Raw genomic sequence first — 21,904 nt, forward strand, 5'->3', positions numbered from 1 at the left:
AGAAAATGGTGCTGGGGAAACTAAGGAGATTAAAAGATGACATCACTGAGTTTGATAATACACATCCCAGAGTATTAAACTACGTGGTCCTAGAAATATTGGATGCATTGATAGTATCTTCCAAATTTCTGTAAACTCTGGAGCAGTTCCTATAGATTGGAGGGTGGCAAATGTAAGCCCACTATTTAAGAAAGGAGATGAAAAGGAGAATTGGCCAGTTAGCCTGACATCAGTGATGGGGAAGATGTTAGAGTTTATTGTAAAAGACACGGTAACATAATGTTTGGAAAGCATTAATAGATTGGACAAAGCCAGCATGAATTTATGAAAAGCAAATCATGCTTAACAAATTTACTGGAGCTTTTTGAGGATGTAACTAGTAGAATAGTTAAGGGGGAACCAGTGTATGTTGTGTATTTGGACTTTCGGAAGGTTTTTGATAAGGTCATTCATAAGAGACGAGTGAGAAACATTAAAGCACATGGGATAGGGGATTATGTATTGGCATGGATTGAGAATTGGTTGACAGGCAGGAATGAATGAGTCTTTTTCTGAGTGGCAGACAGTGACTTGGGGGGGGAGGTTCTGCAGAGATCAGTGCTTGATCCCCAGCTATTTGTGATGTGTATGAATGACCTGGATGAGGAAATCAAATTTGCTGATGATGCGAAACTGGGCAGAATGTGAATTGTGAGGATCATACTAGGAAGCTTCAAAGGAATTAGACAAGTTGAGTGAATGGGCTAGCGCGTGGCAGATGCTGTAAAAAGTGGCTAAGTGTGAAGTTATACACTTTGGTGTGAAAAACAGGAAGAGAGAGTATTAATTGACTGATTATTTTGGGAAGTGTGGATGTACACAGAGATCTGGGTGTCCTTGTCCATCAGCCAATGAAAGTGGAGATGCAAGCAATTAAGGCAAACGATATGCTGGCTTTCATTTCAGGAGGATTTGAGTTCACAAGTAAGGATGTTTACTGCAGTTATACAGGGCCTTGTTGATTACCTGAAAAGAACTACAGGGCCTTGTTGAGACCACACTTGGAGTATTTCATGTAGCTTTGGTCTCCCTACCTAAGAAAGGATATACTTGCCATAGAGGGAGAGAAATGGAGGTTCACTGGGATGATACCAGAGTTGGTAGGACTGTTTGACTGGGCTTGTAGTCACTAGAGTTCAGAAAGATGAGCAGAGATCTGGTTAAAACATATAACATTTTAACAGGGCTGGACAGACTAGCTGTAGGGAGGATGTCTTCCATGGTTAGTGAATGTAGAACCAGAGGACAAAGTTTCAGGGTATGGGATAGGTAGGGCGAAGCTGAGGAAATATTTCTTTGCCCAAAGGATAGTGAACCTGTGGAATTCTCTACCACAGAAAGCTGTGGAGGAAAAGTTAATGCATTCAAGAAAGAGAGATGATTTCAATGGCATGAAGGGGTTTGGGGAAAAAGCAGGAGTATAACATTGAGATGGAGAATCATCCGTGGTCAAATTGAATGGTGAAACAAACTCAAAGGACCAAATAGCCACCTAATTTCTGTTATCAGAACAAGATTGGCACAGAACATTGGCGTTGTGGTATACTAATTTGCATATCTGGAATCCTTAATGGGTTGGTAAAAATCTCAAGCTTCTATGTGATTGCGGGGTGGGGGGACCATCAGTGATGGTAGATTACCTCTTCCTGTGCATCATGGTCTGCTCCAAGTTTGGTCTGTTCTTGTATAATTGGCTCCACTTATCAATGGCTACCAAAGTAGCAATGGAGATAAAGCTGCAATAAAATCAAATCTTTAATTAATTAATTTGAATAGATTTTCATTATTAGTCAACCTTGGAGCATAATATGTTGTGCAAACTCCTTCATGGCTCATAACGCTGATGCTTTCATAAAACAAAAAAAACTTTGAAAAGTTTCTGAATTCACCATTTTTTCCTAGCAGTTTACAATTCTGGATCTAATGTTTAAGTGCTAGTGAGATTGTCAAGTTTAAGGTAGTTCACAAAGCTATTAGGGTCTGTCTGTGGTGCTTAAAAAAAAGTGTAACTACTTGAAGGAAAATTTTCTATGTATGAAGTGAAAGTATTCCCCATCTAGTTCTGAAATGTACCTCATTTCAAAAATTATGTGCACGTTGCTCCTTCATATTAGAAAGACAAATGTTACACAATCTGACCTGATAATCGATGGGGGAATTCCCTCTGTGACATGTGCAACAGGAGGCATGTTGTTCTGTACAGTTATTCTTGAGCTTTGCCGGTTACTGTTAAACTGGTCTCTGAAAATAGCCCTTGGGAATGAATGATGTCAATAAATGCCAACGTTGGACTTGTCAATTCCCCTACAATTCCAAAACTGCACTTGAGGAAAAATAGTGAAAATGTAGTTCCCAGTATGTCGATCTAAATATTGCTGATTAGTGGAAATGATGAACGTGAAGCAGTGATGTATTAGTGGCAGGTTTTGCATTGCAGAGCTACTTTAGAGAGGAGTTCCAAAGCCTGATATATAAGCTGTGCTGATATCTTGTGGGATCATTTCTATAGTAGCCAAGCAGCTACGCACAGGAAGCTGAAGTCACTGTTCCCAATTAGCTGGTTGCGATATCTCCCCCAAAGATGTAGCCACAAAACTGCTGTGCTGGCCTGCTAAGACCACATTCACATACTCTCTGTTGGTGACCAGGGGATGTTGGTGTTTCAGAAGTTATCTTAGCACTGTGGGGACATTGCTACACCCAGAGGTGCGCACAGGGAGAATCAAAAAAGAATGTATTTGTGCATTTTGTTTAACATTAGGAAGCAAGAGTACTTTTCCCTTCGCAGTGGAGTTGCATTGCAATGTTTTTATTATACAATCATTGTTCAGAATGTTTTTTGTTCAAACTGCTGTTTTCTCCCCTCTCCCTGCACATCTTCATTTTGTAGTTAGAACTTTTAAATGCTGCTCTTTATTAATCACTGCTCAGTTGATCTGAGCTTGTGGAATTGAAATATAATGCCACTTTTCTGCTAACTCCTTTCCCAGTGTATCACTTTTGGACATTCTTCAGAAGTCTAATGGAGCTTTTTCTTTTAATTCTTTATCCTATGAAAGATTAATTTCATTGTAGAATCGCTAACAGTTTTCCGTGGCAGTTTTAAACACCTTGTCATCATGTTTGTGTTCTTGAAGGTATGATGTGGATGTGCCAGCGTTGGACTGGGGTAAACAAAGTAAAAAGTCTGACAACACCAGGTTTTAGTCCAACCGATTTATTTGATAGTAAACTCACAAGCTTTCGAGGGGACTCCCTCTTCGTCAGGTGAATGGAGAGTTCGGACAGAGGCCAGAACTCTCCATTCACCTGACGAAGAGGGAGTCCCCTCGAAAGCTTGCGAGTTTACTATCAAATAAATCGGTTGGACTAAAACCTGGTGTTGTCAGACTTTTTACTTCTTGAAGGTATGCAGCACAGTTGTTCTTGCTTGCTTTTTTAACAGTCTCAGGCAAATTTGATTCAGAATTGCAGTAAAAAATTGCTGGTCTCTTGGGTTTCCTTTCAAAATACGGACTATTCTCAGTCTTTGTTCTCAGCCTCCCTTGGGTTGAGGATTTATTCTTCTTCTGATTATGCTTTGGATAGTTTTGTGTTAATGGCTTTCTAAGTGCAACTTGTGGGATAAACCCACTTTTTAAAATCTCTGTAGTCTGCTATCATCTCATTTCTTGATTTGAACTTTATGTACAAGTATCTTTTTCAACCTCCAGCCTTTTCAGTTTTTTTTTGTTTAAAAAAGGTTTGTATGAAAATATGTTTTTTAACTTGTAAGTGCATCTTCCGCTCCTGACAGCTGGGGAGGCTGTTTGCATTTGTAAGTGGGAGTACGCTTGATTGCCTTGCTTTCTGTTTCATGGAACTTCACATTGTGAATTAGAAATAGCTTCTAGACCCAAATAGAAAATTGTTGCTGATCACACTTTAGTTCTGGACTTCTCTTTCAGCTGGCTTTGAAAGCTGTAGCACGTTCCTGTTATTAATTCACCTGCTTTGTGAATCGGTTCTCTCTCTGTCTCGCTCTATCTGGCATTGGTTAGTGGAGGGGTGGCAGTGTGAATGGAAGAATGTCTGGAATCAGTTGTGGGTGCCTTTGTGACATCTCCTCAGCTCAGCACATCTGACCTGCCAAACTAGATGGAGGATTGGAAGGGGAAGGTTTTTGCTTGGTTGGTGCCAGGCTGTTTATCATAAATACAGGTGTGTAGCTGCTTCTAACTGACCTGCATTCCTCCCCTACCCTCAGTATTGTATAATAGGGATTATTTTCTCTTTTGAACTGCTGCATCTGAAAGTCATTTTGCTTCCTCATATTCTAATACTTTGATGCTTCAAATGTGTCAGCTCAGAATGGAATTAGCCCTGTCTGCTTTTACAGGGTTAGCCTGGCAGGTGTTTCAAAGCACCTTGTCTGGCTGACTTCACAGTTTTTGTGAAGTTTATCTATTTTATTTATTAATGTCACAAGTTAACATTGCAATGAAGTTACTGTGAAAATCCCCTTATCACCACACTCCAGCGCCTGTTCAGGTACACAGGGAGAACTTAGTATGGCTATTACACCTAATCACATTTTTTGGACTGTGGGAGGAAACCAGAGCACCCAGAGGAAACCCATGCAGACTCCGCACAGACAGTGACCAAGCTGGGAATTGAACCTAGGTCCTTGGCATAGTGAGACAGCAGTGCTTACCACTGTGCCACCCTTGTAGAGGTTCATAGCAAAAAGGTGACAGAACTATCCAAATATCCAAAAAAAACGTATTGCATAGATAATAGCCAGCAGGGCAGGTGATCCCCAAGACAGTGTTTGTCCTCAGCTGAGTATTTTGGTTATTTGGATAACAGGTGAGAGTTTTGCTGTGTCAATTCTCACTACTACTTTTGTATTTTAAATTGGTGCTCTTAATCCAAAAGGAATGACTGGTGTATTAGCCATGGTAAATGCATGGATTACAAGGAAGTGGTCTTGCTCTTTTGGAGGGTCAGTGCAGCTCAATGGGCCAAATGGTCTCCTTCTACAGTGTAAGGATTCCATGGACATGTTTGTGCTATTGCCTAGGTGGATGCAGCCAGACTGGATACTCAATTCATTGGCACATAACTGCAGATTACTTTAATCCTGTGGTGTTATTGTGAAATAGCACCTTTATTGTGTAAAGGAAGTATAAGAACACAAGTAGCCTATTTAACCTCTTGAGCTTATTCAACCATTCAGTGAGATTATGGTTGTTCCATGACCTAATTCCATATTCCTTTTTCCACGTATCTCTTAAGGCCTTAGGTTGACAAAAATCTGTTAACAATTGTTTATAGGAGAAATTCCCAAGATTCTACCACACCTTTGCATGAAGAACTGTTTCCTATTTTCACTCCTGAGTGGCCATTGAATTATGCCTTCGAGCCTTAGACACCCCAACTAGTGGACATAGTTTCCTCCCATCTGCTTTAATATCACAAATTTTAATCAAATTGCCCTTTAGCCTTCTGAATTCTAGGGAGTTCAACTACAGTTTAGAAAATCTCTCCTCATAACTTAACCCTGAGGCTCCAAGTATCATGGTGGTAAATCTATGCTGCATTCTCTCCACAGTCACTGTATCTTTCCTAAGGTTGATGCCCGGCACTGTGCACACTGCACTGCTCCAGTCGTCATCTAGCTGGGGATTTGTATAACTGAAACATGACTTCTACTCCCTTGTATTCTCGTCCTCCAGATTCAAAAATCTGTGTGCCATTAGCTTTTTGATTGTTTTCGTATTTGTTCATTACATTTTTAAATCTCTTTGGATCCCACTGGCTTTGCACAATTTAGAAGGTACCCTGTTCTATTTTGCTCCAAAGTGGACAATCTTCCATTTGCCAACTTTGAAATCCATTTTTCACAGTTTTGTTCATTTGCTTAGTCTGTCACCACTTTTTGTAGTGTTATGCTTCCATCGACACTGTGCCTTTTACCAAGCGACCTATATAATTGCTGTTGAACTGTGTGCAAGTCTCCCAGTAAGAGTTGTGGTACTATTAGTCAATAGCCTCATTCAATAAGGTCCATTCTGGAACCTACTTCAGTGTACTCCTGTGTTTGAACATCAGAATAAGAGTCTACAGGAGAAACCTGCACCTGCTTTCAGACTTTAATTCTCCTTTCCCTTTTCTCAGTAGTGAACCAGCTTGGGGGAATGGTGCATCAAAGGTAAGTAACAGATTGTTGTAATTATTGTGTGTCTATCTATAGTATGTATGCAAGTATTTTATACAATTTTAAGCTTCCCCAGAGCAATTGGTACCAGATGCTAAAAGTAGAACTAATTTTAGAAGCCCTTTTTTCATACATGATCCCTTGCTTTTTTCCTAACATGTTCCATGAGAAAGTGTGTGAATGTAGAACCACCCAATTGCATAGAAATTATAAAATCCCTACAGTGTAGGAGGCGGCCATTCGGCCCATCAAGACTGCACTGACCACAATCCCAGCCAGGCCCTATTCCCATAACCCCACATGTTTACCCTGCTAATCCCCATGACACGAGGGTTAATTTAGCACGGCCAATCAGCCTAACCCACATCTTTGGACTGTTGGAGCAATGTGATTTATATGTAATTAACATAGGCTCACAATCTACAAACAAAATTAACATATAAATGTACTGCACCTGTCTCTGCAAATCTTTATATTACTTTGCAGGACAGCATCTATTAGTTACCTTACATCTATGGGTATAAATGTCAATTTCCAGTTTAAAAAGTGCACGATTACTAGACAGTAGGATTGTGAAGATTTAACAGTTGTGATTATTTTAAGGTGTAAGGTTTCTGCAATTGTAAGATGCTTGCACACATTTTGGGATTGAATAGTTCAAACAGGCGCACTTGCACCATGCCTGTATCCCACTTTATCGCTTTCGCCATTCCTCAAAACAAAAGGAAACCTCCCTGGCCAACCCAAAATATTTTCTAGTGAGATTTGAAGAAGCCACTGGATTCCTACATATGTTCCAGGGAGGAAGGGATTGATGTATGAGGAGAGATTAAACAATTTGGGCTTGTACTCGCTGGACTTCAGAAGGATGAGAGGGGATCTGATCGAGATGTATAAAAATTTTAAAAGGGATTGATAAAGTAAATGTAAACCAAATGTTTCCTGTTATGGGGCAATTTTGAACAAAAGGTCACAGGTATAAGTTGAGAGGTGGTAGATTTAACACTGAGATGAGGAGGAACGACTTCTCGCAGAGGGTGGTGAATTTGTGGAACTCGCTGCCCCATAGTGGGGTGGAATCTGAATCATTGAATGGTTTCAAGAAAGAGAGAGATTTCTAATAAAAAAAGGAAAGAGGGGTATGGGGAGGTGGATTTAAGACAAGGGAGAGATCAGCCATGATCTGATTGAATGGTGGAGCAGGCTGAAAGGGCTGAATTTGCCTACTTCTGTTCCTTGCTCCTATGTTCCTATAGATGTAACAACTGTGTCTGCTCCTGCGGTTTTTTCTTTTAGTTGAGACGAGAACAGAATTCCTTAAATTGATATTTGGAATGAAGGCTATATGGTTGGTCAAAGGGGGCGGGGGGGGGGGGGGATCTGATTTTACTCTTTTTCCAATCTCATCCCATATCCAGGACTATCAAAGCCAACTATGCTGACTGATAGAGTCTCCTTCTTGGATGTTTGAGAAAGAAATGGTCAGTTTGAGAGTATCCAGTCACTTTCCCTAAAACCACTGTTCCTTTTATTGTAATTAAAACATGGAAGTAGCCTCTAATCATGCAACTTTGGCCCAATTGTGGAAATGAACATCCAGTTCTTTGAGTTTAATGGTAGGACAATGTTAAAGTAAAGTTGATTGATTCATCACAAGTAAGGCTTAAGTTAACAGTGCAATGAAGTTATTGTGAAGTTCCCCTAGTTGTCACACTCCGGCACCTGTTCGGGTCAATGCACCTAACCAGCATGTCTTTCAGACTGTGGGAGGAAACCGGAGCACCCGGAAGAAACCCATGCAGACATGGGGAGAACGTGCAAACTCCACCCAGACAGTGACCCAAGCTGGGAATCAAACCCGGGTCCCTGGTGCTGTGGAGCAACAGTGCTAACCACTGTGTTACTGTGCTGCCCATAATGTGTGTGTAAACCAGGATATTTCCATCTGTTCTTGTAAACTGCATTTTTTAAAATTCTTTTTCAGGACTATAATGTCTGAAGAATACAAAGTGCCTGATAAAATGGTTGGATTCAGTAAGTATGAAACTTTTGGAACATATGTATGTTCTAGGTTTTTTTAATGCAGTAAATGGCATTTAAACACTTGTACAAAATGGTATTTTTGGGGAACATGAATTATTATCTCAGGGTGTCTGATATTTTCGCACGTTTTGAAGTGCTGGAGATCTGTTGTAGAGTTAAATGTTTTAAGAAAAAGGAATTAAAATGTTGCTTTATCTCAACAGTGCAAATTGGCTTGGATTTTGGTTACCACAAATTTGTTGGAAAGAAGGATTGTTGTGAAGTTCCAGTGATAGTCTGATCAGTACACGATGTATTAAGTTGCTGAAAATGACATCTGATTTCATGCTCTCGTTTCACCTGCGTGGCAGGTTTTAGACCTCAACTGGTTTCTATTTAGGAAATTGGGTAGAGGTGTAAAAAGAGTATAGGGTGGAGAGTAACCTGATTTGTGTTTGCCTGTGTATTTTTGATGAGGTAACAGAGGGTAATGCTGTTGATTTGATTTATTATTGTCACTAGCATTAATATAGTGAAAAGTATTGTTTCTTGTGCACTAAACAGTCAAAGCATACTGAAAAGGAAACAGACTGCGGAATGTAGTGTCAGTTATAGCTAGGGTATAGAGAAAGGTCAACTTAATGCAAGATAGGTCCATTCAAAAGTCTGATGGCAACAGGGAAGAAGCTGTTCTTGTGTCGGCTAGTATGTGACCTCAGACTTTTGTATCTTTTTCCTGATGGAAGAGAGAATGTTCGGGGTGCATGGGGTCCTTAATTATGCTGGCTGCTTTTCTGAGGCAGCGGTGTACCGATAGAACCAATGGATTGGAGGCTGTGCATGATGCATTGGGCTTCGTTCATGATCTTTTGTAGTTTCTTGGGATCTTGGGCAGAGCAGGAGCTATACCAAGCTGTGACACAACCAGAAAGAATGCTTTCTGTGGTGCATCTGTAAAAGTTGGTGCGTTGCCTGTGGACTTCAGAATACATGATAAAATGCCCCATGGCAGATTTGTAAGCAAAGTTCTAGCTCATAGATTAAAAGGGATGGTAACAACATGGATATAAAATTGGCTAGGGCTGAATGACATAGAATAGTGTTCTGGTTTATATTGGAGCGCCCCAGGGATTGGTGTCAAGGCCCCTGCTCTTTGTGATGTATGTTGTCCCCTTGTTCAAGAAGGGGAGTAGAGACAATCCTGGTAATTATAGACCAGCGAGCCTTCCTTCTGTTGTGGGCAAAGTTTTGGAAAGGATTATAAGAGATACAGTTTATAATCATCTAGAAAGGAATAATTTGATTAGGGATAGTCAACACAGTTTTGTGAAGGGCAGGTTGTGCCTCACAAACCTTACTGAGCTCTTTGAGAAGGTGACCGAAGAGGTGGATGAAGGTAAAGCAGTTGATGTGGTGTATACAGATTTCAGTAAAGCTTTTGATAAGGTTCCCCATGGTAAGCTATTGCAGAAAGTACGGAGGCATGGGATTGAGGGTGATTTAGCAGTTTGGATCAGAAATTGGCCAGCAGTAAGAAGACAAAGGGTGGAGGTTGATGGGAAATATTCATACTGGTGTTCTGTTACTAATGGTGCACTGCAAGGATCTGTTTTGGGGCCACTGCTCATTGTCATTTTTCTAAATGACCTGGATGAAGGTGTAGAAGGATGGGTTAGTAAATTTGCGGATGACACTAAAGTCGATGAAGTTGTGGACACTGTGGAAGGATGTTGCAGATTACAGAGGAACATAGACAAGTTGCAGAGCTGGGCTGAGTAGTGGCAAATGGAGTTTAATGCAAAAAATTGTGACGTGATTCACTTTGGAAGGAGTAAAAGGAATACAGAGTACTGGACAAATGGTAAGATACTTGGTGATGTGGATTAGCAGAGAGATCTTGGGTGTCCGTGTGCGTAGATCCCTGAAAGTTGGCACCCAGATTGATAGGATTGTTAAGAAGGCGTACGGTGTGTTAGCTTTTATTGGCAGAGGGATTGAGGTTCGGAGCCATGAGGTCATGTTGCAGCTGTACAAAACTCTGGTACAGCCGCACTTGGAGTATTGCTTACAGTTCTGGTTGCCACGTTATAGGAAAGATGTGGAAACATTGGAAAGGGTGCAGAGGAGATTTACCAGGATGTTGCCTGGTATGGTGGGAAAGTCTTATGAGGAAAGACTGAGGGACTTGAAGCTGTTTTCGTTAGAGGGAAGAAGGGTAAGAGGTGACTTAATAGAGGCATACAAGATGTTCAGAGGATTAGATAGGGTGGAGTGAGAGCCTTTTTCCTCAGATGGTGATGGCTAGCACAAGGGAATATAGCTTCAAATTGAAGGATGATAGATATAGGACAGATGTCAGAGGTAGGTTCTTTACTCAGCGTAGTAAGGGCATAGAATGCCCTGTCTGCAACAATAGTGAACTCGCCAACACTCAGGGCATTTAAATCATCATTAGATAAACATATGGATGATATTGGAATAATGTAAGTTAGATGGGCTTTAGATTGGTTTCACAGGTCAGTGCAACATCGAGGGCCGAAGGGCCTGTACTGCACTGTAATGTTGTATGTATATTTCTGACCTAGATCTTGGTGTACAGGCACAATGTCAATATTTGGGGATCAAAAGGAACTTGCAAGTTGGGCCAAATGCGGGCAATTGGGGCTAGCTTAGTGGTTTAAAAAAAGGCGGCATGGGACAAGTTGGGCCAAAGGGCCTGTTTCCATGTTGTAAACCTCAATGACTAAGTATTGTGAACCGTGAAGAGGATACTGTAGAACTTCAAAAGAACAGGCAATTTGGTGGAGTGGGCACATAAGTGGCAAATGAAACTTAGTGCAGAGGAGTGTAGAGTGAACATGATTCTAAAGGGGGCACAGGAACAGAGGGACCTGGGTGTTTGTATATGTGCATAAAGTATTGAAGGTGGCAGGACAAGTTGAGAACATGACTAATAAAGTGCCAGGCAATGTATGGCATCCTGGGCTATATCAATTGGGGTATAGAGTACGAAAGCATAAGCAGCTAGGGCCTCAGCTATTTACCATTTATTTAGATGATCTGGAGGAGGGAACTGAGTGTAGGGTGTCGAAATTTGCTGATGACACCAAGATTGGTGGAACGGCAAATTGCGCGGAGGGTGTGGAGAGTCTACAGAAGGATCTAGATAGGCTGGGCGAATGAGCCAGGAACTGGCAAATGGAATTTAATGTTGGCAAGTGCGAGGTGGTCCACTTTGGTAGGAATAATGGTAGGAAGGATTATTACTTACGGGGCGAAAAACTGCAGCAGGCGACGGTGCAGAGGGACCTCGGGGTCCTTGTGCATGAGTCGCAAAAACCCAGCTTGCAGGTGCAGCAGGTGGTCAGGAAGGCGAATGGGATGCTGGCCTTCATAGCGAGGGGGATTGAATATAAAAGTAGGGAGGTCTTGCTGCAGCTGTATAGGGCATTGGTGAGGCCGCAGCTGGAGTACTGTGTGCAGTTTTGGGCGCCGTACTTACGCAAGGATATTTTGGCCTTGGAGGGAGTGCAGAGGAGGTTTACTAGGCTGATGCCGGAGTTGAGGGGGTTGAGCTATGAGGAGAGGCTGAATAAACTAGGCTTGTACTCGTTAGAGTTTAGAAGAATGAGGGGAGATCTCATTGAGACGTGTCAGATGATGAATGGGATGGATAGGATAGAGGTGGAGAGATTCTTCCCGCTCAGAAAGGATAGTAGGACTAGGGGGCACAGCCTCAAGATAAAGGGGGGGCGGTTTAGAACGGAGTTGAGGAGGAACTTCTTCACTCAAAGGGTGGTGAATCTCTGGAATTCTCTGCCCGTTGAAGTGGTGGAGGCTACCTCGCTAAATATTTTTAAGAAGCGGGTTGATGGGTTTTTGATAAGAGAGGGGATTAAGGGTTATGGGGAGAGGGCAGGAATGTGGAACTGAGCCACGACAGATCAGCCATGATCTTATTGAATGGCGGGGCAGGCTCGAAGGGCTAGATGGCCTACTCCTGCTCCTATTTTTTATGTTCTTATGTTCTTATATGGAATGCCATAAGCATAGACGAGGGTCATGGGTGGAGAGGGGACTCGCAATGTTGAAATGGCGGCGCAGGCTCGTTGGGCCGAAGGGCCTGTTTCACGTGCTGTGTTGTTCTTCCTTCTTTGAAAGCAAGGAAGTCATGGGAACCTGTTTAAAAAAAAAAATACAGGTTCTGCCTCAGTTGGGCACTGCATCCAGTTGTGGGTGCCACACTTTAGGCAAGATGCGAAGGCTTCAGAGAGAGTGCAGAAAAGTTTTATAACTGCTTCTGAGGTGAGAAACTTCCGTTAAGTAGAAAGATTGGAGAAGTTAGGTTCTTTTGTAGAAAAGAAAGTTGAGAAGTTTGGAAAGAAGTATTCAAAATCATGAGGGGTCTGGACAGAGTAGACAGAGAGAAACTGTTCCCGTTGGTGGAAGGATCGAGAACCAGAGGGCATAGAACTGACAAAAAAGCAATGGAGTCATGAGTCTTCATGCAGCCAGTGGTTAGGATCTGGAATGCTGTGTCTTAGAATGTGGTGGAGGCAGGATCAGCTTGGCTTTCAAAAGGGAATTGATTTGATTTATTACTGTCACATGTATTGGGATACAGTGAAAAGTATTGTTTCAAGACATATGTTCACAGAGTACATCAGGGAGAAGGAAAAAAGACGGTGCAGAATGCAGTGTTACTGTCACAGCTACAGTGTAGACGAAGATCAGCTCAATATATAGTAGGCCTATTTAAAAGTCTGATGGCAGCGGGAAAGAAGCTGTTCTTGAGTCATTATCTGAAATAATGCTATGGGGGGAAAGGCAGGGAAGTGGTATCAAGTGAATTGCTTCTTCAAAGGGTCAGCACAGACAGTGGGCTGAATAGCCTCCTAAGTTGTAACCATTCTGATTCAGGTTGGTATTGTACATGTGGAAGATGTCAATCTAGTGATTCAGTGACTTGGGCACAAAAGGAAGGAAAAGAAAAACATCCAGGTTTTTTAAAAATTGTATATCTTGTCTCTTACCCTATTGATTTCTTCAGCTGTTCAGAATGTGACGGGTGAGGTATGTGTTCAATTTGCTATGAAAACTGGAATGATCATAGGACTTCAGTCTGCTCCCTTTTAAAAATAAAAGGGCAGTAATTTGATAAGATGTGAGGTCAGTGCAACAAAATTGGAATAATTGGAGGCTATTCATCCTGTGCTGATCTTGGCTGCACTCTCGGGAAATTCAAGCAGAATCCTGTGTATGCTGGAAATCTGAAATAAAGACAGGAAAGACTCTGGTCTGGCAGCACTTGTGGAGAGAAAACTCGTGCTAACTGTTCAGGTTAATGATCTTCCTTCAGAATAGGCTTTCTAGATGTGGAATCAAGTAGCCAAATAAGAGTGAGTTTGCTTGTGTTTGAGCATGTAGTGGCTAGACACAGGGCAATATTTGGACAAACCTTGCGATGTGTTGCCTGCTTGGATATTATGTTAGGGGGAGAAGCTTTTAACTGGATTACAGAAACTTTTTATATAAATCTCCAGGACATTGCTTTTTAGTAACTTTTACAGTGAATGCTTTGGTTGACCATTTTGCCTGCAGAAACTGCAGTTCAGAATTGAATGGAATCCAAGTACATGTGTCTGATTACTGTGTTTCACTTAATCAGCTGCTGCTAGAGAGGATCTTGGATGAAATGAGGGTTGAATGGAGAGCAAGGTTATGAATCTCTCGCACGTACATCTCATTCATTCACATGGGCACGTAGGGACAAGGGGACGGGGGCGCACAGGCAGGGGAACATAGGTGGGGGGGCACAGACATGCGCGTGCGTATGTATGTACTGGCGATAATTCTTCATCGTTGCTCACTTTTGACTGTTCTGATCTCCATATATTTTGCATTAAAATGCATCGTGTTGGTATAACCCTAATCATTTTAGGCAGGTTGTATTCAAGCTCCCTCTATATAGACTAGAATAGGGCTGCTTTCTCTTTACGATAGTGTTGATATTCCAGTCCTCCTATTGACTCCCATGTTTACTGTTGTTCCCTTCAGTAATCGGCAGGGGAGGAGAACAGATATCTCGGATACAAATGGAATCTGGCTGTAAAATTCAGATCGCACCTGGTAAGCACTTGGCTATTGAGATGAGGTTAAATTATCTTCAGTTTTTGGTTTAATAATTCTACATTCATAAACCTTATCTTCATGTACCTTACCAAAATCTCTTAAAATGCACTTGTTTGTCTTAGAAATTACAATTGTTAGAAGTCAGAGGGTGGTTGTAGAGGATTGTTTTTCAAACTGGAGGCCTGTGACCAGCGGTGTGCCTCAGGGATCAGTACTGGGTCCACTGTTATTTGTCATTTATATTAATGATTTGGATGAGAATATAGAAGGCATGGTTAGTAAGTTTGCAGATGACACTAAGATTGATGACATAGTGGACAGTGAAGAAAAGTTATCCCCAGCTGGAACGGGATCTTGATCAATTGGGCCAAAGGGGCGATGAGTGACAGATGGAATTTAATTTAAACAAATGCGAGGTGATGCATTTTGGTAGATTGAACCAGGGCAGGACTTACTCAGTTAATGGTAGGGCACTGGGGTGAGTTACAGAACAGAGAGATCTAGGGGTATGTGTTCATAGCTCCTTGAAAGTGGAGTCACAGGTAGACAGAGCTGAAGAAGGCATTTAGCATGCTTGGTTTCATCGGTCAGAACATTGAATACAGGAGTTGGAATGTCTTGTTGAAGTTGTACAAGACATTGATAAGGCCATCCTTCAATCTGGATGGCCATAAAACATTAGACGGGTCGTGGGTGGAGAGGGGGACTGGTGGTGTTGAGATGGCGGCGCGGGCTCGTTGGGCCGAAGGGCCTGTTTCCCGGGCTGATTTTGTTCTTTTGTTCACACTTAGAATACTGTGTGCAATTCTGGTCACCCTATTATAGAAAGGATATTATTACGCTAGAAAGAATGTAGAAATGATTTACTAGGATGTGACCAGGACTTGATCGTTTAACTTATAAGGAGAGGCTGGACATACTGGGACTTTGTTCTCTGGAGCGTAGGAGGCTGAGGGGTGATCTTATAGAGATCTATAAAATAATGAGGGGCACAAATCAGCTAGATAGTCAATACCTTTTCCCAAAGGTAGGAGAGTCTAAAACTCGGCATAGATTTAAGGTGAGAGGGGACAGACACAAGTGTCCAGAGGGGCAGTTTTTTCACGCAGAGCGTGGTGAGTATCTAAACAAGCTGCCAGAGGTAGTAGTCTTTTAAAATTTCATCTTTTAAAAAGCATTTAGATAGTTACATCGGTATGATGGGTATAGAGGGAAATGGGCCAAATGCGGGCAATTGGGATTAGTTTAGGGGTTTTAAAAAAGAAAGGGCAGCATGGACAAGTTAGGCCAAAGGGCCTGTTTTTATGCTGTAAACCTCTATGACTCTAACGTAGTCCTGCTACCATTATTGTCTGGGTTGATGTGAAATTTTGATACTCTTCTGGCATGACAAATACATATTAACTCATCAGTAGTAACACTGTGATACCAGGATTCCCCATTTCTTGTGAACTAACTTTCCTTTTTGCACCCCTGCAAGATAGTGGAGGTCTCCCAGAAAGATCCTGCACGTTGACAGGCTCACCCGAGAGTATAGAGTAAGTGTTGACTCTCGTTTTAGTTCTCCTGAATAGATGTTTGACATGTTAAGCTGCTGTGCAATCTTTTGGATAATTTGTATTTTCGTGCATCCTCTTGTGTCTGTGTCCAGTTTCCCCCCTAGAAATGCTTACTGATTATCATCCCCTCCCACATCCAACGCTCAACTTATTGATAGCACATCACCTGTTACGATTTAAAATTTATTTATTAGTGTCACAAGTAGGCTCACATTAACACTGCAGTGAGGTTACTATGAAAATTTCTAGTTGCCACACTCCAGTGCCTCTTTGGTTACGCCGAGGGAAAATTTAGCATAGCCAATTTACCTGACCAGCATGTCTTTCGGACTTGGAGGAAATTGGAGCGTCCAGAGGAAGCCCACGCAGACATGGGGTGAACATATAGACTCCGCACAGACAGTGACCCAAGCTGGGAATCAAACCCAGGTCCCTGGTGCTGAGAGGTAGCAGTGCTAACTACTGTGCCATCTTTCTTGACACCCATGAATCTCCACCCTCATGTTCTATATGGCAAAATGTTGAGTGCTAAGTTTACCCATTAAGGAGAAGTGGGGTATCACCAAATTACATTCGTCCAAGACTGAATGCTTGCTGAGACCCATGACCAACTCTCCATGTTTGCTTACCTAAGGCTACTGGAGAATTATTTCCGTAGCTGCATTCTTTTCATCCTGGACATTTATGTCTAGCGTCAAAGAGGAGAAACTTTAATTTCACTTCAAGCTGGCAGAATTGCTAACCCTCTTGCCAGATTGATCTAGGAGCTGCTTTGGTTGACCCCAGAGGGTTGAAACAGGCAAGATAAGATAGGCAACTTGTATCTACTTTCTTGCATGAATGTGCATAGCCAGCTTCATTTGAGTGATGATTAACCAAATATAAACAAGAAGGGGCAAAAGTTGTCAGACAGTTGGACTGCCAAATCTTGCATGGTCTGCAGTTTGGCTGCAAGACCTGATGGATCATGGTCTGCCTCGAAGGACCTCTGTGCTGGGAAAACTTGTTAAATATGCTGGTATAATTTGCATATTGTTACTGCTAACTACTAAATAAGGGAAACAACACTTAAACAATGGTGTGACTTTGTGTAGATTTTACAGTAATTTTTGCAGGGTTTATTTAAAGGCTTAATTTTTTGTCATATGCCCTTTGTGTCGATGCCTTTTAGACCATTAGATACAGGAGCGGAAGTAGGCCTTTTGACCCATCACATCTGTTCTGCTATTCAATCATGGCTAATGAGTTTCTTGACATCATTCTCCTATCTTTTCCCCATAACTTTTGATCCCTTTACCAATCAAGAATCTATCTATCTATCTTTGTCTTAAACACACTCAATGACTTGGCCTCCACAGCCTCTGTGACAATGAATTCCATAGATTCACCATATCCTGGCTGAAGAAATTCCTCCTTGTCTCAGTTCTAAAGGATTGTCCCTTTGCTCAGAGACTGTGCCCTCCGGATCCTCGTCTCTCCTACTGGTGAAAGCATCTTTCCCACATCCATTCCATCCAGGGCTTTCAGTATTCTGTAAATTTCAATGAGATGCCCCCCGATACTACTTTACTCCGAGTATAGACTCAGAGTCCTTAGATGCTCCTTATACGTCCTTATTAATTACCTTACTAATCTGGTAATGATGTGCCATTTCTAACACAAAAGCTGGTAACAGCAATGGCACCCTTTTTCCTGATGTTTCTGAGCAATATTTTCCACTTCACGCTTCCTGCTCTCTGCCGGTGATGCATTTGAGAGATGTGTGAGCATTGTGGTCCCCTCTTGTTCCTTCCCTCCTGTTTCAAAGTACAAGACAGCACTGGTTTCTGTCTGCACCTGGCAGGAAAGATAGAATTTGAGGGATTTGAGCTGTTAATCCATGTGCAATGCAATAGAGTGCTGGTGTGCTGAACCCCCAAACTGGGGATATTAAGCTCTCAAAGCTATTTATCTGAAATGGACTGAATTTTTCTGGAACGTAAGTAATTAACAAACTCTCTTAAAATTTTGACCACTGAAAATTTCTAACCAGCTAACAGAACTAAAAGATTGTAGCAAATGGCTGCATTGTTCTGGCACTATGACATTCCTGTGGAGTATTTTGTTGAATGTAATTTAGTTAATTCAGTCATGCAAAATTGTTTGAATTGTATAGTTCTGGCCTTTCAAGACTGATTTGTCTGATCACCATGATGTTTATTAATCAGAGAAGCAAAAAGACTCCTAGGACAGATTGTGGATCGGTGTCGGAACGGACCTGGTTTTCACAATGACATTGATAGCTCCAACAGCGCTATACAGGAAATCCAAATCCCAGCTAGCAAAGTAGGTCTCGTCATCGGTAAAGGAGGGGAAACAATTAAGCAACTGCAGGTAAGAGAAACCGGTGACAATATGGTGGAGTCACTTTTATTTCACATCTTTCATTGTTGCAAATAGATTTTGTGATCTCAGTATCTGGAAAGTTATTGAACCCAGCACTTTACTGGTCCAACCTTCCTCTACTGTGTCCAGCCATTCTAGATAGACTGATGTATTCGGACAGTTACCTGCTGTTCTGAATTCATTTGTACAGTAATATAACAGCAAAGTACTGCAGATGCTAGGAATCTGAAATAAAAGCAGAAAGTGCTGGAAAATCTCAGCAGGTCTGGCAACATCTGTGGAGAGAGAATAGCCATGATGTGGAGATGCCAGCGTTGGACTGTGGTAAAGCACAGTAAGAAGCCTTCACTGAAGGGGCAGTGCTCTGAAAGCTTGTGGCTTATGCTATCAAATAAACCTGTTGGACTTTAACCTGGTGTTGAGAGACTTCTTACTGAGGGAATAGAGCTAACATTTCCGGTCCCGATGAGAGTCCATTCAGTGTTGTGATCAAAGTTGCTTCGGTGCATTGGCACTGATGTGTTAGCAGGAAGTTAAATTATATGAATAAGTTTTTAATTTGCAATGTTTTAAATTCAAATTGCTTTCATGAGTGATGTATTCCCAGTAAGTTACCAGTGATATGTTCAAGTATTCTTTGAACCCGGCCTGTGTTTGGTAGAACGCTTAACATCTGCTTTTTGAAATATTTCCAGTGCACAAAATTTGGGAAGTTGATGCACCAACTTTTACCAGGATCCACACTAGTTGAAGTCAAAAGTGAGGCACAGAAGCTTTCCTTGCTGAGGGATTTCATTGACTTAATTCATTTTTAGCACTCCTCACTCCCACCCAGTGTCCCACCTATCCTCTAGTGACATATGTATTCAAATACACCACCTGTTTCCCTTAAGAATAATCCCTAACAATTTAATTGATCAGACATTGACAGAAACTATTATGCTGCCTTGAAATGGGTTTGAATCCTGCCACGGCAGGTGGTGGAATTTGAATTTAGCAAAAAATATTTGGAATTAAGAATCGACGGATGACCATGAAACTATTGTAGATTATCAGAAAAACCCATCTGGTTCACTAATGTCCTTTAGGGAAGGAAATCTGTCTCCTTAACTGGTCTGGCCTACAGGTGACTCCAGAGCCACAACAGTGTGGCTGACTCTCAGCTGCCCTCCAAGGGCAATTAGAGATAGCAGTAAATGCTGGCCAACTGGCGTCACCCATATCCCATGAAGGAATTAAAATCAAAAGCTACATCCAACTCCTCCATGAAAACATAGTGTTTTGGCCTCAACTTCTTTCAATGGTAGAGGTTTCCACAGGCTCACCAGCCTCTGGTTGAAGAAATTTCCCTTCATCTCAATCCTAAATGGTTTACCCTTAATCCTCAGATTCCAACCCCTGGTTCTAGACTCCCCCACCATTAGTAACATCCTTCCTGTATCCACCCTGTCTAGTCCTGTTAGAATTTTGTAGATTTTTTGAGATTCCCACTAATTCTTCTGAACTCCAGCGAACATAATCCTGACTGCCTCAGTTTCTCCTCATACCTCAGTCTCGGCATCCCTGGAATCAGTGTGGTAAACCTTCACTGCACGCTCCCCAGATCAAGCACATTCTTCCTTAGACAAGGAGGCCTAAACTGCATGCCCTATTCCAGGAGTGGCCTCACCAAGGAAGGCGCTGTATAATTGAAGCAAGACATCCCTGCTCCTGTACTGAATGAGCCATACAAAATGGGTTCACTTGCAGCTTACTCTTCACAGCTGTGGATATCTGAAGGTGCTCCAGCCAGATTGCTCACTAATATCTGCTTGGAACTTGAGAGTTTTCCTGAGTGTGAGGTTACAGACTTCCAGTCTAATTATTGCTGAGCAGTCTTTATTATCCTTGCAATAGTTACAAATATACATTCGTATTGGAAGAATGCAGTGTTATTGTATTCTTGTGCAATGAGGATCCTTTGGACAGGTACAAATAAGGCTGGTGACATTAAAGGAAAATCTTAAGGTAGGGTTAAAAATGGGCCTTGTGCCTCATTGCTTCATTCAAATATGCCTTTCAGTATTTGTTTCAAAAATTTCTGAAGTGGGGAGCCCTTCCAAATGGACTTAACTTCACAAGCACCCGAAATAGGAGCAGGCATAGGCCATTCAGCACTTGAACTGCTCTGTCATTCAATAAGATCATGGCTGACCTGGTTGTGGCCTCAACTCCACTTTCCTTCCTACCCCTGATAACATTTGTTAGTCAAGAATCTGTCTCCCTCTGCCTTAAAAATATTTACTGATCCTACTTCCTCTGCTCTCTGGGACAGAGTGTTCCAAAGACTCTGCCTTCTTCTCTTCTCCATTGTTCCAAGAAGCATGCACGCTGCATTGTACGTGCCCTGGCTTGCAGGATGCTCTGGTCAGCATTTTCAGTGGGAAGCCAGGCAAAGGGAAGGGGAACCACTGGCAACCCAAATAATGTCCCATTTTAACAGCCCCGAAATGGAAATACAAATTTAGTAACCCAGCTCGAGATGCTGGGTGCCATCTCAATCTTTGCAAACATGAGTTTTGAGAGTGCAATTGTCAGCTGAATGCCTGAGGATGAGACAGTCTTAGCTTAAGTGTGAGTATTTGTACAACTAAACTTCGCCTGACTTGTTTGAGGCTGTCCAAAAACTATAAGTATGCAAAAGAAGCCCTCTTGAGGAGAGGGTGTCAATGCTAACTTATTTATTTTGTTTGAAAATACAATTTGTAGACAGCATGAATAGAACCAGGAGAATGTACTTTGTGCCAGTGCAAGAAACGTAACTGTTAAGTTTTGTGATTGAAACAACACTGAATATTCACAATCCTTGAATTTGTCTTGTGGGAAAATTGGTGCACATAATTTGAATAGTGTTCGGTCAGAGTAGAAACTATGATATAGTTGATGTATGCAAACCATATCGCATAATTTGGTACATTGAGCTGAATTTTACTGTAGCTATTTAGGCACATCATGAAACTTCATAAGTTCACCTGTGCACTTCTCAGCAATCCTCTACTGGGAAGTTACCTATTCAGTGATCACTTCTAATGACAATTGCATTTCCTTTCATGGCAGATAGTGTTCAGTTTACCTATCCCTTAAATCCTGAACAACTCTGGCCCTTAGAGGGTAGATTTCTGTTGTTGAAGATCAAAAGGTTCATAATCAGAAACGTAAGCAGCCCTGGCTAAAGCTAATTAGGTGACTGGGCCAAACAAATGTGTTAAATTTTTGTGTTAACCCGATTGCTAGAGAGTTAGTGTCTACATGTTGGAACATGATCCTTTTTTCCCTCTTCTTCAGGAGAGAACTGGTGTAAAAATGATAATGATTCAGGATGGACCACTTCCCACAGGTGCAGACAAACCACTGCGGATTACAGGAGATCCTTACAAAGTACAGGTGAGATGACCTCCATATCCTTCATTGAGATAACAAAAGAGCTGATTAGCTCATGATTTCTGTGTAATTTATCCCAGTGTACCTTGGTAAACACACATTAAAATCATGTTTGTCTAACTTGACATGCAGTCTGTGTTGTGTGTTC

The 21,904-nt window shown here is 41.8% G+C and overlaps 1 protein-coding gene across 5 annotated transcripts in view; it reads left to right on the top strand.

Moving 5' to 3' along the window:
* Positions 1-21,904, top strand: part of fubp3 (far upstream element (FUSE) binding protein 3) — a 127,297-nt gene that overhangs the window by 35,044 nt on the left and 70,349 nt on the right. For 4 of the 5 annotated variants that reach the window (XM_080212434.1, XM_080212436.1, XM_080212437.1 and 1 more), the window contains exons 3-8: positions 6,199-6,232; positions 8,223-8,272; positions 14,318-14,389; positions 15,873-15,930; positions 18,159-18,324; positions 21,661-21,759. In XM_080212434.1, the coding sequence (XP_080068560.1) occupies positions 6,199-6,232; positions 8,223-8,272; positions 14,318-14,389; positions 15,873-15,930; positions 18,159-18,324; positions 21,661-21,759 (479 nt within the window). The remainder of the gene's footprint in view (positions 1-6,198; positions 6,233-8,222; positions 8,273-14,317; positions 14,390-15,872; positions 15,931-18,158; positions 18,325-21,660; positions 21,760-21,904) is intronic. The other variant, XM_080212435.1, reaches the window with a different exon arrangement.

The sequence above is a fragment of the Carcharhinus amblyrhynchos genome, chromosome 25 (genome assembly GCF_965287045.1).
Source record: "Carcharhinus amblyrhynchos chromosome 25, sCarAmb.v2.hapA, whole genome shotgun sequence".
Classification (NCBI taxonomy): domain Eukaryota; kingdom Metazoa; phylum Chordata; class Chondrichthyes; order Carcharhiniformes; family Carcharhinidae; genus Carcharhinus; species Carcharhinus amblyrhynchos.